Below are 20,659 nucleotides of genomic sequence, written 5' to 3'. Positions count from 1 at the left end.
CATCACCAACAAATTACTTTATTGTAATAGGACAAATATCCATTACAATGGAGTTATATATTACATAAAGCACTTATTATATTAACGGTACAGTACATGGTTAAATGGCATATAGGCTACAATTGCAGATATCACTAAATACAAAATAAAATTTACAATAAGTATGGCATTTAAAGAAACGAATATTTTTTAAACATAATTTCACTAATATTGATATTTAGTATTGGACAGGATCCCCAGAAGGTAACTGAACCTGAAACAAAATACATATTGAAGGCCCTACAGCAAATTAAATTACAGTATTATATTAAAAGAAGTCAACGAAAAATTCTGTTTTTATTTATCGATATTGTGTAGAAGATCCTATTTCCTCGGGGTCCAGAGCAATTTGCTCGTTTCGCCCCCTCCACTGATATATAATTTTAATTTATATAAATTATACAAAATATAATTTGTAGTTTTATAGGAAATTTCTGAAATTTCGAATATTTTTCGATAATTGAAATACTCTAATCTTAACTATGAATTACTTTATGCGTTTTGAAATGAGTAATTCATAGAAATATATTAATATGTAGAATACTTTATAAATTACGTCTAATATTATACTATGTTCTAGTAGAAAAATAAACGCAATTGCATTCTAATCACCTTTCAATAATTGAGTTAATTCAGAAATATAAACTCTATTAGAAAAAAAGTGATTACAGGAAAAAACTATTATCTCAGTAACTCGATAATATAAATCAAGTACAATTGTTTTTTATAATTCTATTTTTGTATTATTTTTGATGTCTAAAACAATTCCTTATTTATGTCCAGTATAATCATAGTTTTATAGATTAGACTCTTAAACATTTATCTTTTATGTTTAAATATAACTTATAATCATTCGCTCTTCAGATTACATAGTCTTAATATAGGTCTTCAACTGATTTTAAAAATTTTAAACACATATGTAGATTATATTGAGAATTTTTAAAATCATACATTAATCTTAATATAGGCTATATATATTAAAATTCGTTACAAAATTAAGCTAAATTTATTTGAAAATAAATTTGGCGTACACAAGTACACTGTCCATTATATAGTCACTAGTTATCTATAACATCGTTGAAGTGAAGAAAACCGTCTAGACCTAAGTACTGTATACTATTTTACTATTTATATAATCAATGATTGTCCCCTTGTAAGATCTTGAGATATAAACAGATGGAAATTTCTTTGCTGTCTAACATACTGAATGTAGGCCTACGTATAATACAAATGTCACACACCTCGTTCAGTATAACGACCAAAAGTACTACAATCATTTGTGGTATGCGAATCTATTTTAGTAGAAGGCCAAACATTTGTTAAATGCTTTTACAATATGACGTATTGTACAGTTATGTGCTCATCATAGTTTCGAAGTAGAATCATCCAAGAGATGATTCTACTTCGAAATTTTTATCTTTATTAGTAGCTATTAATAAACTTGTTCGTTTTGATTGGAAAAAAATTGTTTCAAAATAAAATTCATACGAATCGAAAGCTCGATATTATAATGCATTGGTTTTTGTACTTTGTAGAATATACGCGTAATCATGTGCAATTTTAAAACTCTTTCAAACTATATTACGTAGATGTAAAGCTAATTAATTATCTACATAATATATTTTATAATGGTCGTAGATATTGTCATTTTTGAATTAAATGTTTTTTTTTTTGAATTTTTCCAAAAAGTATGAAGAAAGTTAAATCTAACTTATTTTTGTTTGGATAGATTTATCATAAATAATTAAAATTTGTATGGTAATTTATGAAACTTATTATATTTTTTTCTGATTTACTTAGTTTTAATTTTAAAAAAGAGGGTTATTGAAATAACCTTTAGCATCCTAAGAATAAAAAATGAACTACTCAGGAGGACGAATCTTGCAATCTATTGATAAAAATTGATCGTGGGCTAACTTTGGTATAATTGTGTTCCGATCCCACACAGACATATAGATAAATAGAATTATTGAATAGTTAGAAAACAACGATAAATAAAGTTTTATTGCTTTATATAATGATAAAAACATTTTTCTCTTTTGTAAAAGAATAGCATCCAATAATAGATCTATTTAACTTAAGAATTTAAAATGAGTAGACTATATTATATCTAGATTGTGATAAACCGTTTCTAATGCGAGTTTCAACAATTTAAATACCATTGCATATACAGTGACGAAATTTTGCCTTATTAAAATGCCTGCATAAAAAATCCCACTCGAATTTTAATGGTAATGCTTCGCCTAACTTACCGTATGTAAAAGTTCAGTTCTCTGTTTAAAAAGCCTAACATACAAAAAACTAAAATTTCTGTCTTTGTTACGCTTTTGGCACAGTTCGAATTGATTCAGAAAATAGCCTTGGTTTTGATATCAAAAATAACGCAAACGCCATAAAGTTTGTGAGATAAATCTAGAAAGAATGCGAACTCGAGCTATTCTACTATATATTCATAATGGGACAATATTCCTGTATATGAAACTAATACAGTACCAGTAACATGAAACTAATAGATAAACCGAACGAAAGTATCTTTAGCTATCACTTATTAACTTGTTATTAATAATTATCAGAATTTAACGCTTATTTCAATAATTTAGAGAAAAAGTGTAAAATATGAAATATAAATTAACAACAGGAATTATAGATATTTTTAGCTTATATGTAAAACGTAAAGTAGTAGGGATATTTTTTATTTTCGATTATCGTAACTTATAATGACATTTATTTTTATTTAAAATACTTGTTGAAATGAATAGCAGGAATAAGAGGTTGAATAAGAGATAATGAATAATGGTTTTATCCTATAACAGAAACAGAAAGATAAGAGGGTGAAAAGAAAAAAAAAAGATAGTGAAGACCAACTTGGAATACCTAAAAGAATGACTGGAAATCATCTTCGTCCCAATTCCTACGCCAATAGTTGCCAAGTATATCAAATGTTCGGGAAGAGAAAAGTTTGTTTTTGGCAGAGGAAGAAGCTAAACTTAATTGTTTAAGGAACTGTTCGAAAAAATAAAGCTCTTACTTCATTTACGTTTAACGGCTTGTAACCCAATGCTTTTGCCATATCACTGTTTATATAAATTATAAAGGGAGGATAGTAGATTTGAAAACCAAAGCATATTATATACATATCTGTAGTATTCCTCTTATAATAAAAACTTATTTATAAACATTTGGAAAGTCTAATATATTGTTGATTAATAAAATTTAATTTTATCTTATTTTCTAATAAATATTTATTTATTTTTATTGTCAAACGTATTTAATTAGGGACATATGCCATATAAATTGCAAATACTATAAATCACTTCAATATAGTTTTATTATGTTGTAAATCATACGGTTTAAAATGGCAGCATAAAAATCGCAATTAATGTTTTCTCCCGAACTTAAAAGTGATTATTGTTACCTACAGTTGCCAAATGGCAAATCTTGATTATGGCCAACTTGTTAAAATAAACTTCTATAGACGACTTAATGCAAGCCAAAGACAATATAAAAGATAATATCGAATTTCAAGGTTTCCCTAAACAAAACACTCTTAGAAAATTTATCCCACGATCAAAAAAGAATGCACAGACCACCAAGAACTAAATCTTTGTTTCATTTATAAATTCCAAGGATTATGATACAAAGAATTACGTCAATTCTACATTAATCAATCACAAAACAAATGTAAAATAAATTATATAGACTGAAGTTTTTAAAATTAAAATAAACTGATAATTTTACGACCGGATAAAGCTGATAAACAATAATATTTATCAGTAAGATATTTTTATGCTTTTAAAAATAATATTTATAAATATTTTACATGTCTAAAACTTTTAATAAAAAATCAGTTAAAATATAGTTAAATGAATCTTATAACTATTAAATATTAAGAATAAAATGCAAATTTCTTTACGTTATTTTTTTTTTAAGTTGCTACCTTAATATTGGTTAAAAAGTTTAACTAACAATTAGTAATGTGTGTTTTAAAAAAGGAAATAGGTAAAGAAGGATTTATTCTAGTAGAAATCAGGTCAAGAGTAATGGTTTCTACTTATAGATAGCTTTAACATTGACAATAGAAGACTGACAAACTACTGCAGGTGCCACGGTGACATAGGTGCCAAAAAGACTCGCGACGTTTTTAGTGTTGTAAAATCATTTTGATCTATCCTTTAAACTAAGTTTAGGTTGTCTAGACTTCGCTTTTGAGTGACGAATTGTATAGTTTCGTTGCTTACACCAGCTGCTAATTCGACTTTAAGTAATGCAGTAAAATCAGTAGAAACTTTTCATTAGATCATCCATTAGGGAAAACCGAACCACCTACAACTATAATTATTAGTTTAGCCTTCTTCCCATTTTAGCCTGAATAGGAATGTGTGTGTACATTGGACTAAGACCAACCACTATGGTTTTTCAATCTCGAGAGATCGGATCCTGTCAAAAATAGTCAAAGCAATGCCGAAATATGGGTGTAAATACTATACCACAGCTTGTCACTCACGGTGGGGTGGTTATATTTTCTGATGTAATTCCTTATACAAGAATAGCTGGACATCTAAAGTGGTTGTCAGTATACTTAAGCATGTGCAGCCCTACTGCTTTCCATATAAGTTATATACACTCGCATCAATCGAGACGAAGTGGAACAACCAAATGTTAGTTTTAAATTATATTTAACAGTTTTTTTTTAACTTTATCTTTTCGAATTATACAACAGAATTGATACAATGAAATTTTGCCATAAGGTCTGTAAAATTAGAAGGTGACATTTATCTTACATAACGACATTCGTGACTCATTCATTATTTTGAGAGAAGGTTTTAAAAATAGAACGAATTTTGATTAAATAGAATAGTGCAAGCTTAACAAAATTCCAATTGCATCGTAATTATTATCTTGAGTGGTTCAAAATTCCATCTGTAAAAATATGACTCTGTTAACTATCTTAATGAAAACATTAATTAATTAATTCCAAACTTAACATTTTATTGTTTTTTATTTTGGCATGATATTTGATTTAAAAATAATTAAATTTAATGTAAATTTTAATATTTTTCACCTATCAAACATAGATAGACTAATTAAAACATTTTTGATTTTGAGAATTGATAGTTTAATGGATTATTATTTAATATTGAAATTGCAAGCGAATATTATATTAATTTTACTTATAAAACTTGAAAATTTGTATTAATTGGAATTTTAATTATTATTTTTTTAATTTAAATTTGCCTGAATTTCACATTTTCAGCCAAGAGTTAACATAGCCTGTTATATAATATACTAATTTAAATTTATTCTGTGCATATTTCTAAAACTAAACACTAACGATATTATCTTATTCTTTATTCTAAATTTCTAAACAAGCTCCTTTTGATATGAAGTAAAAAAAAAAAATTCATCTTCATCTCATAAAGACCTGATTCACTTTTATACTATTAACATTTAGTTTTGAATATTTCTGTTAAATATGCGCATTATTTCTTGAATTTGTATGCTCAATTATATAAATTTTATTTAAAATTCCTTAATAATAAAGTTTAAAATGAATTCATGATTCGAGAAAGGTGAAAAATTGCAAACCCGAATTATGGCATATTTACTTAAAATATTTCTTAAATAATAAAATACTTTATAATATATTTGTTTAAAAAAACTTACCGAGTCCCCATTAAACAGGCTTTCGACGGGCGGCACTTCAATAATCCAATATATTAACACTACCACATTTCTTAAAAAGAAATTTCCGTATCCGCAATGAACTATATAAGATTATTGAAACTAACAGCAAACTGCTAAGTATACGAACTTCGGGAAGCACAGCCTGTTGCAGGTGACTACACAATGCAGGGGGCTCGATGTGCAGATACACGTAATAAATTAAACCCACTTTCCAAATAAGGCCGATGTAGGGGTAAAATGGGGAAGAAACACAACATCCCTTGCCAAATCCCGTTACATCGCCATCACGTGACTTTTTAGGATAAGGTTAATGAGTCCTTTCTAAGCGAGTTTATTTAGAGATGGAGTGTATAGAAAGGTGCAGGATTTATTTTTGAGTCAACCTGGGGTTTTGTTATGCAGAAGTAAAGATGTTTCCTAGACTGATGGCGTCAGATTTGATTATTTTTGCAACACAGGTGGATTGTATCCACTATATTTGAACTCGAACTTTTTTAGAATCGAATGTTTTGCCTGGCATGATTTTCGAAGCATATTGTTGGCAGGTTTAAATGTATTTACGGGGGAAAAATGAATTCGTTATATCCGACTAGAGCAACGAAATCGAATAAACAATTATACTTCTATAATTATAACAAACGTTAATGTCAGACTTATTAATAAATTTGCCAACTTGTTTTCCGTTTTATTTATAGAAGGGTGAAAGTTTTCAATAATTCTTTGTAACGTTGACACTTTTCCTTGAACTTTGCAGTAGCTCTTCCCCGAAAGTAAGTTCACTTAAGCACATAAGTAGTCATTAAAAAGAGAATCTGAAATTTTACTACAGTTCATTCATTCATTTATGGGTTTAGGAAGAAAATAAAACTTATCTACTAGAAGCGGAAACGAGGATATGTTTATTATTCTTTACCCAAGTAGACTAGAAAAACTTTACTTTAATACAAATATAAAATTTCTTTTAGAATAACATTGCAGAAATTTTTATATTTTTAAATATTTTTGTCGTTTTGCTTATTACACATTTTATCTAAAGTTTCTGATAACGAAAAATAATGGTAATAAAAAGAAATTTTGTGTAATTGTTTTAAAAAGTAAAAGATCTTCTTGGTTTAATAAGATGATAACGTAAAAATAGAAATATTTATCTTCCCTTTTACAGCCATAGCACTCACTTAAAAGTATTATCTTGTAAATTGCCCACAAAGAAAGGATTTCACTTAAGAAAGGAGATACGCTACTGTTTACTATTAAAGTTTTGTGATGGAGTCCAACAGCAGATGAAATTTATTTAAAGAAATTTTAACATCATCTAAACACAAAAAACATATTGTGTCCGGATTATAATATTTGGAGCCAAGAAAAGCAAATCGCATCAACATTTTCTAAATCATTTCTTGGGAAGAAAGCCAAAGTCTACCCACACGACTTACTTGATACATCTAACAATATCTCTGTTTTACAATGATCAGTTGAACTTAAATTACTATCTAATGACTACAAATAAGAACAATACTCAATTTGTGTAACCTTCAATTAGCTCAAGGACTTTAATTTACTATAGTTATTATTACAGTTCCGAAGGTAGTTTTAAGAACAATTTGTCACAAATCTACTTCCTCTTCGCTGTTAAAGCCATATTCTCTTTGAGTTGTGGAGGTGATTCAAGTTTTGATCTTAGGCACACTATAGTTTTCGGGGATTAGTCAAGGTGCCCTCTTCTAAAGTGACGTCATCCTAATGACAGCGGGAGAAACAACAACTATTTATATCAAACTATTTACGAACTGATGCTATAAACAACTCTAAAGAGAGAAATTAAGAAATAGGAAGAAAGAAAACCCAAAACGCTGAGTAACTTGTACCTAGGTGAAAAATTGAAAGACAGTCTGATTATCCCATCACGAGTTTTTAATCCGTATCTTTCTTTGTTACGGTTAGAGTACATAGGCAAACACATAATAAAAATTTAGAACAAGTATGTATTCTGTCATATTTGATTGACGGTAGGGAGAGTAGAAATAGGTTTGGCTCGGAACAAATATTCGAATAAAGCGAGTTGTGACGCCAGAAAAAGAGAGGGGAAGTATACTTAATGAGCTAGAAAAAAAGCTCATCATGAAATCAAAGAAAACTTTGGCCTCAATTTTAAATATTTTCTAGTCGACTGAATGAACTCCTTTAAACGGGAAAGAAGACTCTAAGAGAGAAGGGGAAAACAAGAAGATTTTATCTTTCTATATTTAGGTTAGCATAATAATGAATCTTTGTTTTGTTCAGTCGGAAAAATTGTTTCTATCCAAAAGTAAGCATTTTGATATATTCCAGACAACTGTGCTGCTTGCACTCATTTGTAACTGTCCGTATTTCTCTTTCTACTAACCATATAAAACTAAACCTGGCATACCTTCTATATGCTTTTTATTCGACCTTCGCATATGAGTTGTTTGCTATGTTATTTATATTGCATTCAATGAGATTTGGCCAGCAAAGACTCGATTTTTATTGCTGATTTTTATAGTGTTACACGTTACTTCTAAAAGTGAGCAGTTTTAGTGTGGATAAATGTACGTTTGAAAAAATTTAAATACTCCAAAAATATGGTAAGATAAACAAGTTTAAAATTAATACTTAAAAATAATAAATAAAGAAGATTTTTCAGCAAGCTCAAGTAACACTGTTTCCAGACGTGAACAACACCCAATTACACCAGTAATGAATGGTTCCTTTGCCAAACCAGCCGTGACCAATCATATATCTCGCTATCAAATGATCTCAAACACCTTATAGAATGTTTCCAGAAAGAAAAATAACACACAGAAAAGTGCAAAAGTTTGCCAAATGTATAAAGATCGCTACATACTTCAAATTTAACTAAATGTTGCAAAAACTTAAGAATCACAAGAGTTTGTTGAGAAAAATAAATATTTATTTGACTTGTGAGGAATGTTAAAACTATATGTTGCATTTGTAAAATTTAATTTATATATCAGACTTATTACGAAAAACGTGGGTGCATCCAAATATTACTCAAAGATGCCATCAATCATTGTGCAAAAATAGATTTCTCTGTTGGTAAGAAATAGAAGTGTTCCTCTAAAAATATCGTGGTGATTTTTTTTCTAAATTTAGAATATATTTTTATATATAAAATCTTTTTCTTTCTAAGAGATATAAAAATGCTTAGAAGTTAGTTATGGCATTTCTTATTCTCTTAGAGTAAGAAACTAGACATTTTTAAATATTCTGTTTATAATGCGCTTATTTTATAATAGCTGTATAGGATTAATAAGAATATTTATTATTTAAAAATATATAGTAATATTATTCTTTAATTATACAAAAAAAACATAATAATATTTTAATTACCTGTATTAATACGGTGATAAATAGTAAAAAAAAATATAAGAATAATTAACATTTTTATATTAATATTTTCAATGTATAATTTCTGTACTTTACATTTATTATAAATAAGTAATTTAATCCTCTATACGGTTAAAGATAATATTTGGAATCACAAAAAGTTTTATAAATAACATAATGATTAATATAGTACTTACACGTCATGAGGCTCGTCGGCAGCTATAAAAGAAAAACATAAAAATTTAACGACGTTACACTTGTTGAAATCTCATTACAGTTAATTGACTTATTAATTCGAATCGGTTAAGTTTGAATTTAATTAAAATTAGAAAGAAGATTTGCCAATTGGCATATCCTCCTTACTTTTCAGAGTAAGACTAAAGCGAATGTAAATCCATAAAAATCTTCGGGAAAATTTTGTACGTAAACTCAAACCCTACTCGATAAGTTTAAAATTACTAATAAAATAAACATTTACTTACGACTGAAGTTAAGATTGATAGAAGCGGCTACTTCGCCTTGTTTATTTTTTGCCAGCACTTTATACAATCCTGCATCAGTCTCAAATACGTCATCAAGTTCCAAAGTAATCTTATACTTGTTAACGCCAATTTCTTTGATCCTGATGACGGTTCGATGATCGTCATATAATTGTTCGTCTCCACGGTACCATGTGATCTCCGGTCTGGGATTCGATGTCATCTGACATTCGAAACATAGCTTGTTCCCATCGTCTTCTTGCCTCAGTTGAGGCTTGATGGTAAAAGTAGGTGCAATTTCCTCACTTACCACCATATCGGTTATTTTGAGGAAATTAGAAAAGAAAGAAGAAAAACCCGCACTCGGGCGGGTAACTAATTATTTAAAGTCTTCACTTGCAGAGAGAGGCGAGTCATCAAAAGAGAAGAATTCCTGAAAATGTTTCGAAATTTTTCATTAAAAAATTTTATATGATGCATAACTTAATAAAACAATAACTTAAATTGTTTTATTCTAATTTGATACGGTAGGATGTTATAGGATAGAATCGGTTAATATCAATGAATAAGTAATAGATTTTCTTTTTATCTTCCATTCTTGTATAAAAATAAATGTTGTGTTCTTGATGTTAATTGTAATTTTTACACGTGAAAATACTGAATACATACTTAATATTCTGTAAAATTCATACGTATTTTATAGTAATTAATTCTTCTAGAGAATGGCTTGAATCAAGCGAATAGAAGCGTTTCCCTTTGTTTGCTTCATGTTTTCTAGAAGAAATATTAAAGAAAAACAGGTTCTATTTTAAACCTAAAACAATCTCACAATAATGTCGAACGACACAAAATTTTGTTATAGTTCGACTCAGTTAGAATGATGATTTGTTACTCATACAAACTTGAACTGCTGCTCAGTGCACGATCATTCTTAAAAATTCATCGATAAACGAGTGGATCGAAAAATACAGGCAAATAAAATTAAGAAAAATGTTAAAGTACGTTATCCACATATCTTATTTTTTAAAATATAGCATTTAACAAGTTAGTTTATTTCATTTCTAAGTATGTTAATAATTAAATTGGATATTCGAGCAATGCAAAGTAGATTTGAATGATCTTTGTTTTATGTCCTAAATAAAATATCTTATTTTGGAAATATTTTATATTTTCGATATAAATTTTAAACTGAACAGTTCATTTTTAAACCCAGTTTAGAATCTGCATTGATGAATTCAAAAGATGCATTCAAATGATTTTTTAATTCATTAGACTGTCCGGATGAGTACTCGTACAATATAAATGATTCAGATTCCATGGATTGGATTAAACTGTGTTATGTGTAATGTAATAATCTCATTTCTATTTAACTATTAATTGTATTTTTATCATTTTTATCACTGATGTTCATTTCAAATGTTTCTCTTTTCATTCTATATTTCATTGAAATCTAATGCATTTTATAAGTTAATTATAGCAGTATAATTTTTGAATTTTTTTTCTTTAAAAATCGTAATACTGGTACAATGGATTTATTCACGTCGTCATCCATTACAGGTTGTATTAATTATATTATTAAACTATCCNAAGAGAGGATAGTAGATTTGAAAACCAAAGCATATTATATACATATCTGTAGTATTCCTCTTATAATAAAAACTTATTTATAAACATTTGGAAAGTCTAATATATTGTTGATTAATAAAATTTAATTTTATCTTATTTTCTAATAAATATTTATTTATTTATTTAAAAAAAAAATACAATTTTTTTTCTTTAAAAATCGTAATACTGGTACAATGGATTTATTCACGTCGTCATCCATTACAGGTTGTATTAATTATATTATTAAACTATCCGAAAACATCTCTTTAATCAATATAAATGTGACATTCGTCATACTACCTAACGAACACTATAGTAATGGAGCTTTACTGTCTCTCTATAAGTATAATGGTACTGTACACTGTATAGCTTTTGGTTGTACTAATAACAATGGAAATAAAAAAATGAGGACGAACATTTTACAGATAATATATATATAGCCGAAATGTGTTTAGTTTATAATAATAAATCATTCACGAGTAAAAATATCCTTAAATTTATATAAAACGTTATTATTTAGTAAATGAAATTTTTAAAGAAATCGTGTTTCCTAAGGTATATAAGAGTATATAAGTTGAAATGGTGCTGTCTTAGCAATTTATTGGGGTACAATTTGAAAATATTGTCACTGTTGTCCTTCCTTAATCTCGAGAACAGTGTTAAATAGAAGTCAAGATCTGATATGGAAAGCTTAAGGGTAGAAGGCCCGATTAATTATATATAAACTTCCGGGCTCGACCGAAAGTCACGTGATTTCAATTCAAAACTTTTTCTAGAACGGAGTTACATAGATGACTGACATGACTCTGTTGCTATCAGGAAAAGTACGATGTACAGGGGCAAGACACTACTAAAATTAATAGCATTATAATGAAAAATTGCAGGCAGGCATTATGATTACGTGATAATAAATGATTGCTCATCCTACTTTAAGATTTCCAATATGGCAGCTAGTGTTTTCACTATGAAATCTTTAGGCTCCCTCTATTACTATTCTGTGCTCACTGCATACTACTGAACGTCATTTTTGATGAGGCGTAATGCAATATTATAATGTAATATGAGACAGAGCTCATCTAAACAAAATGTTCAAGTATTCGGATGCCAGCTTTCTGAGCGATCACGTGACCGCTCAAACGTCAGCGCTCATTTTCCGAATATACCCAATTTTATCCATTAGGCGAGGACTGATATGCGGTGTAATCGACCAGCATGGATGAAGAATGAAAAAACTCTTGACTCCATGTTTTACAAGTAGCCTAAAGAAGAGATTAACAGACACGAAACAATTCACATTAATTCATAAAAGCTTAATTCAAAAGCAAACTTTTTGTAAAAGTAATTGTAATCATTATATCAATATTATATATTGATAATAATTTTATTTCATGATGGTGAATATGATAAGAGTGTTGGAACATTTTCTCTATAGTGCGAACTGAAATGTTGATCTGGATATTATATTCATATAAAAATATATATAAATCATGGAATAACGAAGTATGCACTGTATAAACTTTATGAGTACTAATATACTGCATTAAGTATTAAAAACATTAACCTATTTCACAAAAATATACATATTCCATTTTTGCTCTCTCGTCCATGAGTACTAAGAAGACTTTTTGTTGGGCCCATCGTGAGTCCTCTCAGGCTGACATGAGGCTATCGGGTAGTGAGGAACGAGGCCCAATGTTTCGGGGGAAGACTAGACTACCTCCAAAAAATTCCTGGGATTACTCTTTCAGATTCCATCCCGAGTTCCCCAGATTGGTATATTTCGAATTCATTTTTAAGAAAAAGTTATGCCCTACTTATAAATACAGTAAGATCTCGATTTAACAATATTTTAATACACCCTATATGTTCATTATTATATTACTATTATGTTCATACAGTAAGATTTCGCTTTATAGCCGCCTCAGTTACGTGGACATTTCACATATGGAACAACCCACAAAATTCCCCTTTAAAACTGCATAAGGTTTAATATAAATTATCTTGGTAGCAAAGATAAAAGTATCCTAACGTGACATTTATCTCCACTTACGTGGCCAACAGAACAGGAAAATCCCGCATTCCTAAATTCAACCTATTGTTTAAAGGCTTTAAACAGAATTAAAGCTTTGTTGGTATAGTTTTGGAACAGTTTGCCGAATACGTATCAAACATTTAAAAGGACTCTCATTACAGTTCTATATGTCATAACCCCACTTAAGTGACCATCTCACTTATGTGACCAGAAATCGTATATCCCGAAGGTGGCCACGTAAGTGAGATTTTACTGTATATATTTTTAAAATACATTCGATTTAACGAACTTCGGCAATAGAGGACACCCTCTTCTCCCAATTACTCCATTAAATTCAGGATTTACTGTAGCCTATATAAAATCTAGTATCGTATTCCACAAATTTTAATTGTTTTAATTTTTATTTCGACATATGCTTAGATGGAAACTTATTTAAGATATCTAGATGACATTTCTTGTAACAGATCGTGTATCTATTTATGTAAAAGTTCTTGCAGTTCAGAAACAAAGCTTTCAATTCAGTCAATCTTTGGCAAGACTTTTAACTCTTGTTACCTCTGTTGCTAATTCTGTACGAGTTTATAATTAATGAATGCACATTACAGTGACTTAGTTATCCTATTGCCAGAATGAGTAATTTCTGAACGTATAGTTNTCATAATGGAACCTGAAACGGATCAGACGACAGAAGAACGCCAAGAACTCTTGAATGAAGAACACAAAGAAACTCGGCGAGATATGTTTTCTTCTGAAAAAGACAATTAATGCCGATATCTGTTCTGTTATTAAAGATCCTTTGAAGAAGTGGGAGGATGTCAGAACAACGGTCTTAGAATGGCATCGAACCAGGTTGAGGCTTGGGGATTTCTACAATTGCAATGCTATTAATTACTTACGAAAAATCCTAAAGAGAGAAAAGCAATCGACATTAGACAGATTCTTTATGTTCGTTAACCGATCACCCACTGTATTTATACTCAATTCTGGCTTGATAAAACCTTAGAGAAATAAAATTGGCCCTCACTAATATAGAAGTTCGATATTCGATATTAAGTATTCTTATAAAATAATTAAAAATTTAGAATGGCTTAAGCTATATTCTCTAATTCAAAATTTTTTACGAAGGGAAGTCAGGCTTCACTTCTCATCAGAATAACAATTTGGGAAAATAATCTTAGTGTATTGTCAATTACTTTTCATGAAACACATTTTATTTCGTTCTTTGTATGAGACTGTATTGACTTTGGTAATAATAATTATTCCAATTATCCTATAAAGTACTTGGAATAGTCTTTGCTAAGACATAATCATACTTGTGTCAACTACATACTGATGAATCATTATGTATATAAACTATTCCTGATTCCTCTGTCTATTCTATATCCAATTTAAATATAGTGTACGTGTATAGAATTATTTATATGAATTTATACTGTACTTGAATAATCATATACGCCTATCATACACCTGAAGTATAAAAAGTGTAAGCAATTCATAATATGTAGGCTACAAATGTAAAGAATTAAAAATGGAACATATAGGTCTATAGCACGAATTAGCATGCAAAATAATTTTTAAAAATATGCATCTAAGCGTTTATATATTTATTCACTATATAATTGCAAATCCTTTGGAATGCTTTGATAACATTCTAATGTCGTTTAACCCAGTTACTCATCTAGAAATTCTTCTTTGTCTCTGCTCTCAATTGTCTTTTAAAAGTTTCTGGTATTTTCAATAAGACAATAGCTTCGGTTAAAGCGTGGTGTCGAGCATTAACCCTTGATTTAAAAAAAAGAACTATGCTAATACTCAATTTTTTTAACGGGTCGGAAACCTTATGAAGCACTAAAATAGAATTTCATATATTTTTTTAAAGTAATTAAATTTACTTACACAGATTACAGCGGATGCAACATTAAAATAAATAAAAAAAAAAGACAAAAAGTGAAAATTCACAAAATAATTTTTAAATTTAAAACATAAAAATTCATACTGTTATATCCAATTCGAAGAAATCCATTACAACAACAAAAAAAAAAAGTTAAAAAAATACTTTTTTACATGTGAATAATTGTTATTTCAACTCGTAGTAAACTTTACGAAAATTGAGATAGCAAAACAATTGGATTAGTCAAGAACAATTAGAATGGTATACATTCCAACAGATTGTTACTCTTGTTTACTGAAAGGTGGCTGACGAAAGAATTTGGCAATGAACCTATATCTTTTAAATACATTTTATTGTTTAAAAGCGGAAGGTTAAAGGTCAGAAAAATTTTAAGGTGGAATATGAAACTTTAAAGCTTTTTACGGAAATATCAATATATATCGTGTGTTGGCTAGAATAAGGCTGTCCAACTGGCTGCATCCGGATCGCGAAGGAAGTTTTGTGGCCTGTGAACATCTTTAAAAAATTATTCAAAATATTTCATATTTATTAATGCACATAGAAGAACTTGTGGCTCAACAAATTCGGCTACAAACTTTCATTTTTAATTAATTAGTTATTAGTTTTTAATTATTATAAATATTTATTACAGTAGAGTTTTATGTTGTAAAAAAATTAATATGTTCACACAAATTTTATGTACATACATTTAGAAGAAACAACATATTAAAATCTGTTTTTTTTTTCCTTTCTTTGCACACCTAAGTTTCATTATACACAATATATTCTTATAAGATTTAGTTTCATTTGGGAGTCAATCTAATACGATTTATATAGAGGTAATATTAGCCTACGTTTTATCTTTTAATACAGTGGGTGATCGGTTAACGAACAGATCGAATAACGAACACTTTCGCGAAAGATTTTTGTGTTCGGACAACGAACACCCCACAGAATAAACACAAGAAGAAGCGACGTAAAATAATGAATACCGATTGATTTACCCTTGTCTTCAGGTAACAATTCGAAACTTTTCGGAGTGTGGGAGACATCGACATCGACGCTCAAGCCGGTATATACAGATCGGATAGTATTCCTCCGAACTTTGAAACTTTCCCTTGTAACTCCAGCTTTTTAATTTTCTAACAAAACAATTCTTTCATGTATTCGCGAGACTGTCGGGTAGGCACGCGTTAAGTTTTGCGTCTGTTTTTCTTTTCGAAAGGTGAGAGTATAATAGCAAAGGTAGAGAGTGGGCAGAAGATGCCTAATGTTGCTGGGCAGTATGGCGTGAACAGGTCTACAGTAGGTTGCAGTTCAATCTTATTTAAGAAAGATACAGTATAATCAAGAAGACTCAAGCAGCTAAAGGAGTAACAAAAATCACATCTGAGAAATAAAGAACATCGAAGGGTTCATAATGGAACCTGAAACGGATCAGACGACAGAAGAACGCCAAGAACTCTTGAATGAAGAACACAAAGAAACTCGGCGAGATATGTTTTCTTCTGAAAAAGACAATTAATGCCGATATCTGTTCTGTTATTAAAGATCCTTTGAAGAAGTGGGAGGATGTCAGAACAACGGTCTTAGAATGGCATCGAACCAGGTTGAGGCTTGGGGATTTCTACAATTGCAATGCTATTAATTACTTACGAAAAATCCTAAAGAGAGAAAAGCAATCGACATTAGACAGATTCTTTATGTTCGTTAACCGATCACCCACTGTATTTATACTCAATTCTGGCTTGATAAAACCTTAGAGAAATAAAATTGGCCCTCACTAATATAGAAGTTCGATATTCGATATTAAGTATTCTTATAAAATAATTAAAAATTTAGAATGGCTTAAGCTATATTCTCTAATTCAAAATTTTTTACGAAGGGAAGTCAGGCTTCACTTCTCATCAGAATAACAATTTGGGAAAATAATCTTAGTGTATTGTCAATTACTTTTCATGAAACACATTTTATTTCGTTCTTTGTATGAGACTGTATTGACTTTGGTAATAATAATTATTCCAATTATCCTATAAAGTACTTGGAATAGTCTTTGCTAAGACATAATCATACTTGTGTCAACTACATACTGATGAATCATTATGTATATAAACTATTCCTGATTCCTCTGTCTATTCTATATCCAATTTAAATATAGTGTACGTGTATAGAATTATTTATATGAATTTATACTGTACTTGAATAATCATATACGCCTATCATACACCTGAAGTATAAAAAGTGTAAGCAATTCATAATATGTAGGCTACAAATGTAAAGAATTAAAAATGGAACATATAGGTCTATAGCACGAATTAGCATGCAAAATAATTTTTAAAAATATGCATCTAAGCGTTTATATATTTATTCACTATATAATTGCAAATCCTTTGGAATGCTTTGATAACATTCTAATGTCGTTTAACCCAGTTACTCATCTAGAAATTCTTCTTTGTCTCTGCTCTCAATTGTCTTTTAAAAGTTTCTGGTATTTTCAATAAGACAATAGCTTCGGTTAAAGCGTGGTGTCGAGCATTAACCCTTGATTTAAAAAAAAGAACTATGCTAATACTCAATTTTTTTAACGGGTCGGAAACCTTATGAAGCACTAAAATAGAATTTCATATATTTTTTTAAAGTAATTAAATTTACTTACACAGATTTTAAAAAATTAGATCTGGCTTAGGTTAATTTTAAGCATTATTAATAACGTAACAAATGATGAAAGTTAAATTTAGCAAGCAAACATGAGGAGAAGGTAATAATATTGGCACTTCCAAACATTACAATAGAAGAAATTTTTTAAATCACAAAACTAAGTTTAGCAACTCGACAAAAATAACTTTAACGGTGTCTGGACGATGTTCCTTTTTAACAACACTAACCTACTTTTAATTTTTCTGTTAAAAAAGTTAATTATTTTTTAAAAATATTACAATTATTAATATAATAAAGAACAGACACACAAACGGTAAATATCATTCATTTTATTACACTATTCAATTAAATTAGAAACGGTTTAACTTATTACAAAGTTAGCATTCAAAAAGTTATTTTAAGATATTAATAATTATCATTAAGCGTAAATTAAATGGTTAAAGAGCCGTAAGAAAAGGATGCGACATAAGCCGAACGTAAAGTCATCTCGAGAGCCTCATGCAGTGCCAACATTAATCCGCATTAATTCGAGCCAAATCCGCACCCCTTCGTCCCGTGGGAGGAGCCCTTACCTTTGAGCAGCTGGTCAAAACCAGGCACTGTCCCTATAGGAGGTAATCACCTTCAGCGACTGTACCTTAGCACTGCCAGCCACCGCTCAACCCCCAAAATAACCGTACGAATGGTAAGTATGTGAATAATTTCGTCTGTGGAGTTGGTAATCCAATCTGTGAGAAGGGTATGCCTTATATGTCCGGGGCTCGCGATGATACCAGTTAAATGGCGATTGAAGTCGAGTTTACTGACTGCCTCATTCGAAACGGGACGTTCAACGATCCAACTGCTGACTACTTACTTTGCCTTATGCATTTGGCAGCGAATCGTACGAGAACTTATTTATGAAAATTTATTAACTCCCTCCGTAATAAATAGCTTCATCATCATTTCTGATTAATATTCTAGCAAATGAGTCAAGACACAAGGCGTTTTAATTAACTATTATAGATTTTCTTCAACAAATAAAAAGCTTGGCTAATTTTGATATTTGAAACACGAATCCATAGCTTTTTATTTTTGGAGGATAACGAACCAAATCACTCGGCAATGCTTCAGACAGTACTAACTAAACTCTACTGTTAACATTATAAGAATGAATAATTTGACAAAGCGCAACAAATGTCGGTATGAGGAACTATTGATATGAATCCAAATGACTGTCAGCCAGCTCATTGTATCACTAAAAGTCTTTAAAAAAATACAATATAATTATTAAGTAAAAAAATATTTCCTGTAGAGGAAATTTGCTTCAACTTTTATTTTGTATAAAAGGAGTAGTAAGTAGTTATGTGGTAAATAATAACTAGTTACAGGGTGGCATGTTGAGAGAATTCTTATGATTCTGTCAAGCATACATATAAAATAGATATAAACATATCAAGGGCCAAGCTGTCTTATGATAAAGACATATGATAGATATGTCTTTATCACAAGACCATACAATAACGTAAATTATTTGTTGCAAAAATTCTGAGTTGTAAATTGAAGCGATCGTTCTAGCAGAATGTGTAAAATAATTAGTATAATCATCAAAGTGTACTGTACTGTACGTACTGTACATAATCAAAGTAAGTTGTCTTGTTTAAATTACTCTCTGCACAAAAGTATATTGATAGATGAAGAATGCAAAAAATCTTAAAAATTCTAGTTTATCCCAACATTTATAAAGGAATCTCTTATAAAGATACGTTACAAAGGAGGATCGGGTAATCTTTCAAGTAGATTTCTCCCTTTTTGTGTATGTATATACAGTACAGTACGTATATATATATATATATAAGTGCGAAAATGTCATTTATCAGGTTATCTATATGAACATATAATTGCATTTAATGACATTTATTGTTTTTGTTTCAAACAGTTATAGGAAAATTTTATATTCGCTTACAGAATTTGTACAAATATGTAAATATGTACGCCGTACAAAAATTTTAAATTTTAAAATGAATAACATACTTTTTTTTTAAAAAAGTAATTAGTTAAAATTTTCAATTTCTGAAATTGATGTTTTCTAGCCTTTTATTATTATTATCGAGCATATTTAAAGATCATTTCGAACNACGAAATTTAGACATTTTATTGATATTTAACATTTGTTTTTTTAAATCAAAAAATAAATTAATTTATTATCTTAAAAAAATAACACCAAATTCCAAATGTGTAAACTGTTATATGAATAAGATCTCCCTAGTTAGGAATTGTTTTATTTCACTTTATAACGATTTTCTATCCTTAAATATCTATCATTTTGTAGTGAAAGAATAATTATTATATTATGAAAATAACGAACATGTCGCAGTACAATTCATGAACCCACCACTCTCATATCCGTATTTATAAATATATTTTGTTACCTGTACAATAATATAATAAATAATACCTTGTATAGTTAAATTTTTTAGCATCGTTTAATTTTTTCATACAACACAATTCATAAGAATATATTATTTATATATATAAACAACTTGTTAATAATCTTAAAACACGGATAGATGATGGAAACGAATGATGATTTTTCTTTGCTGTAGTAGGATTAGACTAGTTTCAAAATAAAATTTGAATATGAATGCAAGAGCTTAAAGTACTTGTCTACGTTATTGAGACTCGAGTCTTTTCAAAGTGATACGATTGAGCTTCACTTAGTGATACATATAATAATGCTATTGGTTTTCTATTTATATGTACTGCATTTAGACTTAGAGAGTAATTTTTTTAATCATAAGTTAACAGTAATAATGTTTGTTATAACTGGTTAAAATATAATAAAGTGGAGTATCACTTTATTACATGCATTTGCAACTTATAATTCAATTTATAAAAATTCTATTTGTATAAACGTGAGAAAAT

General features: G+C 29.1%; 1 protein-coding gene across 1 annotated transcript in view; it reads right to left on the bottom strand.

The window, feature by feature from the left end:
- LOC111618250 (muscle M-line assembly protein unc-89-like) overlaps nucleotides 1-18,480 on the bottom strand; it is a 180,555-nt gene extending 162,075 nt beyond the window's left edge. Inside the window, exons 1-3 of the mRNA XM_023359735.1 lie at nucleotides 18,328-18,480; nucleotides 9,573-10,002; nucleotides 9,288-9,309 (exon numbers count right to left, since the gene is read on the bottom strand). Coding sequence (XP_023215503.1) covers nucleotides 9,288-9,309; nucleotides 9,573-9,885 — 335 coding nt within the window. The 5' untranslated portion in view covers nucleotides 9,886-10,002; nucleotides 18,328-18,480. The remainder of the gene's footprint in view (nucleotides 1-9,287; nucleotides 9,310-9,572; nucleotides 10,003-18,327) is intronic.
- Nucleotides 18,481-20,659: the final 2,179 nt, after the last annotated feature.

This window comes from Centruroides sculpturatus, unplaced genomic scaffold (genome assembly GCF_000671375.1).
Source record: "Centruroides sculpturatus isolate CEXI.00-Female unplaced genomic scaffold, Cexi_2.0 scaffold154, whole genome shotgun sequence".
Classification (NCBI taxonomy): domain Eukaryota; kingdom Metazoa; phylum Arthropoda; class Arachnida; order Scorpiones; family Buthidae; genus Centruroides; species Centruroides sculpturatus.
Note: the sequence above shows the minus strand (reverse complement) of the source record. Positions and strands in the feature narration are given on the sequence as shown.